General features: G+C 43.1%; 3 protein-coding genes across 3 annotated transcripts in view; all 3 read right to left on the reverse strand.

The window, feature by feature from the left end:
• LOC109478403 (GFP-like fluorescent chromoprotein dsFP483) overlaps positions 1-118 on the reverse strand; it is a 4,919-nt gene extending 4,801 nt beyond the window's left edge. The window contains exon 1 of the mRNA XM_019779932.1: positions 8-118. Coding sequence (XP_019635491.1) covers positions 8-118 — 111 coding nt within the window. The remainder of the gene's footprint in view (positions 1-7) is intronic.
• Positions 119-4,740: 4,622 nt separating this feature from the next.
• On the reverse strand, positions 4,741-8,248 carry LOC109478569 (kynurenine formamidase-like). The gene is made up of 5 exons (XM_019780215.1): positions 7,640-8,248; positions 6,613-6,853; positions 6,084-6,239; positions 5,651-5,832; positions 4,741-5,382 (listed from the first exon to the last, which is right to left on the reverse strand). Exons 1-5 carry the CDS (start codon positions 7,676-7,678, stop codon positions 5,185-5,187), a joined length of 816 nt encoding a protein of 271 aa, XP_019635774.1. The 5' UTR covers positions 7,679-8,248; the 3' UTR covers positions 4,741-5,184.
• Positions 8,249-8,340: 92 nt separating this feature from the next.
• Positions 8,341-10,095, reverse strand: part of LOC109478568 (short-chain collagen C4-like) — a 3,028-nt gene continuing 1,273 nt past the window's right edge. The window contains exons 3-5 of the mRNA XM_019780214.1: positions 9,770-9,957; positions 9,437-9,580; positions 8,341-8,969 (exon numbers count right to left, since the gene is read on the reverse strand). Coding sequence (XP_019635773.1) covers positions 8,802-8,969; positions 9,437-9,580; positions 9,770-9,957 — 500 coding nt within the window. The 3' untranslated portion in view covers positions 8,341-8,801. The remainder of the gene's footprint in view (positions 8,970-9,436; positions 9,581-9,769; positions 9,958-10,095) is intronic.

Below are 10,095 nucleotides of genomic sequence, written 5' to 3' on the forward strand. Positions count from 1 at the left end.
CCTTTGCGTTGCCTGTGCCCCGCCCGGCCAGGTCAAACTCCCGGCCGTTGATGGAGCCGGAGACGTGCAGCTCGTGAGTCGCTGGGACAGGCTGCGGAAATACATGGAGGATCGTCATCTTTATCTGCATGTTCTTACCCACATGGGTTAAATGGTGTACTATAATATCACAGGCTAAAGGCAGAATGATATTCCCTGTAGTGTCGATAGTGCAAAGAGAGAGACGAAACATTTTAGATAGTAAAGTACGTTTTCAAAGCAAGGGCACACTGAAAGAAAACATTTACATCAGGTATCGAAAGAACAGTGTAATACATTGCATATAATATACGGTGCAAACTAATAAAATCAAGGGCAGAATGGATGTATAAAATACCTACATAGAATATAGTTTACGACTAAGTGCTTGAGCGCCCATGGTAAAGATTTTAATGATGTCTGTTTTCCAAGCCTCCAACATTTATGAATATGGTTGGCGCCAAAAAAAAACAGGTGTAAAGTGGACACGTGCACAGGTCCATAAATAAATCTGGGTCGCACGGTTTAACCCTATCGCGTGTTCCAAGAGCAAGCTTGTGACATCTGACCACGGCGGTCTGCTCCGAAAAATTTTGTTTGGATGAACTTGTGTGATGAACATGACCTTAGAACATACTTTTCTCTGCCAACATAGTAACAAGATGCCTTCTGAAACCTTTTTAGTTCGCTCATTTGGCACTAGCTGAAAAAGGACTCAGTGGACGCTGCCAACTGGTCCATGCTTGTTCTGACAATTTAAGATCCTTCGGTCAGACGAGTGGGTGGAATGGCTACAAGTCCGTTAGTGATTTTGTGCATCATAATCAGACGAGAATCCCGCCTCTTTAATGGAGAATCTTTAATGGAGAAAAGATATCTTCCGTTTAGCGTTGCTGACCAACTTTTCAGTATAGAAGGTCTTGCAAGAAAGTTACTTCTGTTCACAACAGAATCGTTCCGAAAATGTAACCCCCAGAGCTCTGTTTGCAATGACCACACCTTAGTAAGTTAAACTAACGAAACTGGAGTAATTTTCCTACTTCCTACCTACGCGACGCTAATACCATAGTTATACCACAGTTGTTGGTTTTCTTTCTTTTCAATTCAGCAATTCAGTCTAGTAGTTATTACTGTATAATACACTTTTAAATTAAATGTGCACATGACTCATTGTAAATGTCAACTGGTGATTCACGAAAGAAGCAGAGGAAAGTAATGATAGAATGCTAAGAAGATGGTTGCAGATGCCTTACCATGTCGGGGTAGATTTCTTCGGTTAGGTTGATGACTTCGCCGGTTGACTGTTTGGAGTCCGCCCAGAATTATCCCATCTCTACCGTCACGTACTTCAATATATACTGAAAAACGGAATGTGGGCGGGGCCAAGTTTAATTTTAGTACTGCAACGTTAGAAATCTTAGAATTCTAACAGTGGGAGCCCTAATTCCAACCTACCTCTAATTCCGAACTAGTTTGAAAAAAATCATCGTTGTGGCGTTATGCATGGGTGCATGTGCCTCCAGGAATGGACAAAGCTGTTATGTTGATAATGACAAGCTCACAAAGTTTGTTCCAGTCCGTACGCTCCAACAAAAGAGGAGTGAAAAATCTGTTTGAATTCGACGCTTCTTTTGGGGTTGACGAGCGTGTTAAAAAATGCAGTTTTGATTTTTTTTTTAAACAGGTGCTTTGGAGCAAGTTGGGGGCAGAAAAACAGTTGTAGATTGTTTTAGTCATAAGTTGTGTATTTTAAATACTAAACTCTCTCCTCAGACCTGTGTTTAATAGGGCACCCCTATTGCGACAGAACGTTCCACTGGAAAAATGACCTGCCGTACGTTTCGTGAACCATTACGCTTCTGTGCAAGGCGCTACACTAAAGTGAAATACACACCAGTGCAGCTTTAATCGTCGTGATCTTTATCTGTCAATTTAAACCTCATGTTGCGCAGGTTTTTGGTCAGATAAACTATTATCAAAGGTATGTGCGTTTGCATGGAACATTAGAATCCCTCCCCTTTACAATTGGTACATACTTTTGATACAAGAACGGGGCCTGGCAACCCTGGCTTATCTATCAATGTGATTTAATTTAGTTTATTCTCGCCAAGTATACCATTTGAATAAAATGATTCGCAGATCAATGAAACTAGAATGAAGTTTCGAAATATTTGTCAAATCTGTATTAAGAAATCCATTCTCGTTACATTTGAATTACTTGTTTGATACTAGTTATGCCAATTTATTTAATGGTGTTTATATACCTATTTATCAAACCATACAACCCGCGTGGACACATAATTGTCGACGCTCACACTTAATGGTGGTTTCAGGGTCACCAACGGTCACCAGACACAGACTGTAGGATTATAAATCTTTATATAATCATGGCGCGGGACGCGTATTTGGTTTGACACATCTACAATCTGTCTGTGTCCAAATATGTACATAGTAGTACCGTGTTTTGGCAGCAAAGTGCCTTTCCAATCTGTGCCACGTTGTCTGCCCTGAGATGACCCTCCTCCCCGCTATAATTACACAATACATATCTGCACGAGCACTGGGGTATAGAGGTGCAGGCAGCACAGACTAAAATGTGGATGACATCCGCGCACGCATATCCATTTTGTCCGTTTCCACCGACAAAAAAGGAGACCATGCAGTTTCTTTTGGGGTGCTCATCAAAGGATTACAGAGGTCGAACGGAAAAGAAAAAGATGCCAGAGGGGAAGAAGGTCTCGATACCTACATGCTTGCACCACCAAATCATTTCAAAGATAAAAAAAACAACGTGAAATAACAACAATAAAGAAGTCATTGTCTGGTATATCATGATGATGCTCCGTGTGTTCAGTCATTTACAAAATGTATTTCAATTACCTGACCGTTTCATGACGAAGGCAACTTTTTTTGCCCAACTAGTTTTCGCTCACGCTCGCATCACTTTTGGGGTGCTCAAAGGATGTCATCCATAACATAAAACAAGTGCCCACCCCATTTTTGGCCACGTCGCCTGTACACAGTCAGTCCGCCTCGGCCGCTATAATTACTCAAACACATATTTGCACGAGGACCCAATGGCAACAGGTGCCCAAAACGGTCATAGTAGTCACTAGTTCTCAAGTACATACAGTAACTGTCCCTAGCCTGACTACATTTGGCGTCTAGAAACCTGCCAGCTCGGCGCCCCTAGAAGCTTGCGGCGAGAACGCATCTGTGTGGGTCGTCGTACGATTTTGTGGCGGACAGATTAATTTTTGTTTTGTTATGTTTGGACAGATGCACGGGTATCTGTTTGTGATCGTGCGACGAACGTACGACGTACGTGACCGAACCATTACTGGCCAACACACCTCATGAGGATTGGGACACCCTACAGTCAGTCCTCTTGTGTCGATGAAGGTTAGACAACCGAATAGGACATTGCGTAATACAAAAATGAATTAAGGATATGAATAAACATACGTTATTTCAATCAGTTTTGATTGAGTAAATCGATTAGGTGCACTGCCATGGGAGCGGTTGGGTGAATGCCAAATATATTGAGTATTGATAATAGTTATTGATTAAATAAAAATTGATTGATTAACAAATGTCCTTTATGAAGTACCCGAGTTCTTGTCAGTGTGGTTGTCTCTCTTGAAACAAAATGCCCTAGGGCGCCCTTTCCACTAGCTGGCACGACCACTGGGCACGTCTTTGAGCGATCAGAAGTGGGAGAACAGTGGCATCACCTGTTAATTGAGTACAAAACTACAGTGACTCTGTCGACTTGCGAGATGATTCGGGACTACAGGACAGTACTGAAGATTCGCGTTTTACTCCCAGTACCAACCCAAAAAGTAACATAAGGCTGCATAAAGATGTGTTCATAATGGTAGAAAATGAACTTAAGCATGCTAGCAAGAAATATCAATGGTCATGGATGCTACGTATTAATGTGTTCTACTTTTCAGATTTTGTGTTTCTCAAGAATATGTAGTTTTAATCTGGATGTGGCTGTGCAATACCAATTTAGCAGGTTGTTTTCTGTGTGTTTGTCTGTCTGTTTGTTTGTTTGTTTGTTTGTTTCTTTGTTTGTTTGCTCTCTGTGTTCATATGCATTTGAGTACAGTTAAGTCACCGCGGGAGTGAGGGGGAATGTTGTAACCGCAGACTGGCAGGAAGAATTCGTTCGATGTCAAAATGGTCTCCCCAAAGGTTGGGTGGTGGAGGAACTCTGGGATTGTATGTGATTGACGGTGAAAAATACACAGGAATAAAACCAGAAATTTATAACAACAGTTAATACTTCACGGTGGTGTGAAATCTTCGATTTCTTGTTTCCTTAGCTGTGATATCCTGACTGGTGAGTACACGTTAGTCTTGCCGAGTGGCCCGCTATCGATGTTTACTTGTCAAGAGTGGAAACAGAATACGTTATTCAGCAAGGGTAGAAGCAGAGGAACTTAATCATCAGCAGTTGTTCTGTTCTAGGCGTTTTGACACCGAGATATTTTCACCCGACAGGCGTCCAACATAAGGCTGGCGAGTGAAAATATCACGGTGTGAAAACTCCCAGAACAACACGACTGCTGGTGATTATGCTGGGGTGACCTTGAACTACACACGCACATCTGTCGTCAGTTAGCCTTCTTCTGGGCCGTTTTCTCACTAGACGACGATAGCTGAGTGACCGATGAGCGACTAAAGTGAGATTTGTGTCACCCTTGATGTTATGATTAAAATATAATTAACGTTGTTAATTACGTTAGATCCAAGTAGATTGTGAAAACTGTCGTTTAGAAATAATTATATTTCAGGACAACTATCCAGTACTTTAGTTATTAAAACATCGTCTTCATCACCTCACGTCATGAGAACATCAGTGTCTTTATACAGAAGACCACTGTTATTGGTTGGATGACAGTGTACAATAGTGGTACTCTACCGTCCACATGTACACAAACTATATGTACTTAGACATTGTGGCGTCGTGTGTATATAACAATAAACCATATTTTCTACACTTGGGTTGGCACATTTTTTTCAATAAACAAATGTTTAAGACAAAAGTAGCCGTCTTGTGGTAACCTGTCTATTCAGACCACCTGTCCGACCGACCGATTTTGCTCTGTCCCTTGAGCGGTGGCCGTATATCATATCAATAATTAATGATATGCACAGCTACAGTTCGTCTTTACCGCTGCCACTCGCAGGGTTGTTGATGATGGCTATGACCCTGGCCGGGCCCCCGCTCCCCTCCCCTATCTTGAGCGGCAGAGCGTACACAGTGGCTCCTGTGGTCGGTAGTTTGTCTATGTTGGCGACACACTCCAATCCGATGATGTCAGCTTCGCACAATACCTGATGCGCACTGAAGGTCTAGGAAGGTATAAAAACGTATATTGCAATGCATGCATGGTCCCTGCATCAAATTAAAAAAAACTAAACCCCTGACCTAATGATAAGGCAGAAACAGCACAAATGACTGATTTTGTAGCCAGTAGTAAAGATGAATAGGTTTTCACAAATAATCATGCAAATACTGTCGTATTTGGTACGTTTTGTATCTTATGACTGTAAATGTTGTAATCATCATTTGTATTCAGCACTTTTCATTCCAGAGTAAAGAGAAATGCGTCGAACTCACATGGGATTGTCCAGGACTGAGAGATCCGGTGTCAATTCCAACAGCGTGCATCCCTCTGTTCTGTACCAGCCAACGAGCGCCCTCTGGGTCTATACCGGGGAAGTGCAGCAGGGACGTGTCGGTGGTGTCTGTTCCAAGGAATTTTCGTTTGTCTGACCAGTACTGGCCCCAGCCGGTTCGAACTGACAAAGATGCAAGCAAAACGTTTCCATTTAAATTTAGTGATTTCTTCCTCCAACAACTTATAAACAACAAATTCTATCTAGTGTTAGACATTTTAGATAACTTCCGCTATTTGTATCATCTATGTACAGGTTTTCAGAGGCTCCTTAGCTCAGCCACTGATGAAAGATGACTGTTATCGGATGTTGAAGCGTTTAACTAGAAAGGTTATGTAGTTGTCTGATTTATTTTGTATTACGTAACGACCCACCTAACACGATGGATCCGTCGGGGATTCTGCCGTTGCTGACCTCCCAGTCCTGGAAGTCCTGAGCCGTTACTGCGTAGTCCGCGTTGTTATCGGTCTTGTTGGACACGTCCACAACCACAGCCGGGCCCATCAGGCGTTCTAGTGGAACAGCGTCCACTGGAAGACGGGAGATAGCATTGTATCTTTCAGCGTAGCGCTGCGTACCTAAACGTAACATCGGATACTCCCAGACAGAAGGGGAAGATTGCGACCTTCTTCTATGTTTTCCAACAGCCAGTCCAATCATCGGGACCAACTTTTATTAAATATTTTTAGATTTTACATGTTACATTTTGCCTTGCTGTTTGGTTATGACTTTGCCACAGAAAGATCTGCTTGAGATTAAAAGGTACAGGTAGAGGTTTCGGTACAGAGATTTACCTGAACAATTTCACATAGTAAGCAGCGTTCTTCAATAGTGAAAGAAACAAGAATAAACAGAATACTTATTTAGATTTCGATGACGTCGTGTAGAAGTTTGATCACTCACTTCGCCACTTGTCCTTACAGAAGTGCGAAGGCGCGTCCACGTGGGTACCGCTATGTTCGAATCCCTCATAGGAACTGCCTTCGTAATAGTAGCCTTTCTCATGGTAGCCTCGGAATGTATCTTTGAGACGAAAAGGTTCACGTGTAGGCCAGTTCACTGTGGTGTCGTCGAAGGTGTACGTCATGTCAATCACCTGTGGGTTGCCTAGCAACGCTGCATGGCAACACTCTCCCAAGAAGATCTGTACAGAAACCGGATGGTCAAATAAAGTCCAGATTAATAAAACAAGAATTATATATTCAGTGTGAGTGAGTGAGTGGGTGTGAGTTTAGGTGGGTGGGTGGTTGCGTGTGTGTGTTTGCATTCACCGCACGTCCATTCTTCAGCGTACCAGACAAACCGGACAGCGATTTCATTTTTCTCGTTGCTATTCTGTACATATTATAGGATATATATTGTCAGCAATAGATACATAAAGTTAGCATGGTCTGGACTCGGCACAAAGCCAATCACACGTTGATGGCTGACCTGTGTAATTGTCGCCATTCATGCGTATCCTACTGAGGTCGCGACCTGCCCGGTATTTTGACGGACTAATCGTTCAACGCTGACTTAACGATATCCTCCACCGGGCCTTCCTAAGGGGCTGTGGATGGTTGAATTCGGCAAAAATATCAGAATTTAGCCGACCTGGCACATATACTGTACATGTTTCTGCACAGAGAGGGAGGGGCGGAGAGGGCGACAGACGTGGGGTAGCGAGAGAGGCCAATACGTACGCTCTAAACAAATAGATTGTATTATCCCAGATACAAACTACTACCCTACTTAAATATATAGCTCCTGTTCCATATAAAAAGACTATTGTAGATATTAGAGTACATGTTTACCAAGTCCCCATAGTCATACAATGTATCCGTCAAAATTATTGCGCAATTGAGTTGATTACTTTCTTATAGAGCAAATCTATCCTGTGACGAATAAGACCGGACCTTAATAGGCAAGTAGAAACCAAGTAGAAACCTACCGTCACGGCCAGCAGGCTACTGTACAAGAACGCGCTCATGTTGCCTGTGGGCCAGAACAGGTGTCCGGAAAAAACAGGACTAACAGGACTGGTCCATTTGCGTGCAGGGGGACTTTCCGGTCTTCATTTTTTCCATCGTATCAACCACTCGTTATCTTTTTTACTCCCCTGAATATCAGATGGATTCGATCGACTAGTCGACTGTAGTATATAGTCTGTGATGTTCCCAACAGATTAAAGTTTCTTAGATGAGGCAAAATAATATCCGCCTTTACCTGCCGTACTACATATATGACTCCGTACTTTGCCCTGACCTTTACAGCTAGCTTTTGAAGCTTTTGACGCCGGCCTTGCCCCCATTATATCAACTATCGAGAGTGTGTTTGAACACGCTTCGGTTCAAAGGTGGATGGGCTTCCCACCCCACAGAAGGCCGTGTATTTTGATTTCTTTGTTAGAATAATTAGCACTGTTTTAAATTCCTTGCAATTCGACCTCATGTCCACCTGTTAGTGGTGTGCCAGTGCCATCTACCAAACTGTAGCATACTGCATGACCTCTTGTGCATTTAGCCCATCTGGGCAAGAACATGCAATAAAGATTCATATCATTATATCATTATCATTATAATTAGCAGGAACATGTATAACGAAGACACTACGTGAGCTCCGATGATGCGATAAAACACACGCAGACATAAATGAACATGGTCAGAATAGTGTATATAGTCTCGGAAATTAAAAGATAGGTCACATCTGTCCGTCCGCCCGTCACTTCATGATCTAGCCTGACTCCCAACTTCAGTTGACCTCTTCAATATTACATTACAGCATCATAGTAAATATTTTACATTGTATCCATCCGCGTTCATTTTTTCACAACATGCGGCAATACTATCCAAGTCTTAAGCTTGAAATACATTGAAATGGCAGTTTATCGTTAGCACATCGTGCCGAAAAGCTCACACTTATGAGCAACTGGCCTGCGTTAAGCATATCTACGTACTACATAATCTAGTGTACAGTTTCCGTAAGTACTAGCTTCTATAACAAACAACACGGGTTATATTTGCCGGATTGCGTCGAAAGTATCTAGCGATAAGTGGCTGGCGTCAAATGTATCTCGTGTACAGTTTCATAACGACAGCTCAATTTTCCTCGTTCTAAATCGAACAAACGACGCAAGTTATCTGGCGATTGGCGATGTACGGGCCGCACGGAAGGGAACCGCAGACCGCCTCCACCAGATAGAACAGCGCGCCGTTCTTGTTTTCGTACGTCCCCTTGAATATATCCGGAGCGCTGTCAACACACTCAAACTTGTTCCGACCCTGTAGTGGAAAGAAGAAATCGAAGATCACATACCTCCGCTTGAACTAGAAGATCTACATAAAAACAATTTGTAGTCTATACCTTGGTACACACAGTTTTAGGGAGTGAATATATATATATATAGTCATGTGTTTAGGTTTTCCTGTGTCACACGGTGTCCGTTTTCATCTGTTTTCATGATGGTGTCCTTTTGCTAAGATCTTTCTTGCAAATGTACGGAAACCAAATAAATAAGATAACGTGGCCTAACCTATCGTTCAAATTGAGGACGGCGACTTTTTCTGGGCCATGGGACCCATGCCTTACCTTCCTGTCAGTGTCTCCAGAAATTTGGAAACACAGACACACCAAAATCTCCAAAGGTAAAAAAAACAGAGAAGACATCAACAGTGGCATTTACTTCGTTTCTCCTATATATAACTACTTTGTTCCTGCTGGTCTCTAATCTCTTGCCAAGAGTTCTCACCTTGTGGCTCTCGTGGCCCGTCATGAGATAGCCCCTGTACTGCCGTGTCCAGCCGCTAGGGCAGCTGGTCCAGGCCGGGATTGTCAGGACAGATCGATGGGTCGGGACGCGGCAAACTGCACACGGCACGTCGTAGTCTTGAAGCTGGAATATCGGAACGGTTAAAAACATACAAAGTCCCAACTATGTATGAATGTCAGTTAGATTTATGTATAGATTATGTAAGATTTGATTGGGCCGGCTGCTAGGAAACGGTACAGAAATAAAGATCACATGTAGTCTTTCCAGTGTTTCCAATCGGCCTCAGCTTTGAGAGTATACTGGCAGCCTTACCGACTCTATAGCCTGCGCATTTTCGGTGGAGAAGAAGCCAGTCCCGGGGTTCTCAAACTCCGCTCCGTACAGGAAGGTTTTACTGTTCGGCCCATCAACGTACTTGTCCCACGTCACGTTCAAGGTCGGCACGCAGATGTAATTGGACCCTCCGCCATGCTTGTTGTGGTCCGAACCGCCCACCTTTCCTGACAGAAAAATAACGTACAGCGTATAACAGTTAGGCAGCTGTTGTCTGAGAGTAACCTACAAGAGGATGTCGTGATGTCATTGCTGTGCCCACCGTTATGTACCCCCTATTTGCACCTCTCTCTCTCTCTCTCTCT

The sequence above is a fragment of the Branchiostoma belcheri genome, unplaced genomic scaffold (genome assembly GCF_001625305.1).
Source record: "Branchiostoma belcheri isolate BF01 breed outbred unplaced genomic scaffold, Haploidv18h27 scaffold44, whole genome shotgun sequence".
Classification (NCBI taxonomy): Eukaryota; Metazoa; Chordata; class Leptocardii; order Amphioxiformes; family Branchiostomatidae; genus Branchiostoma; species Branchiostoma belcheri.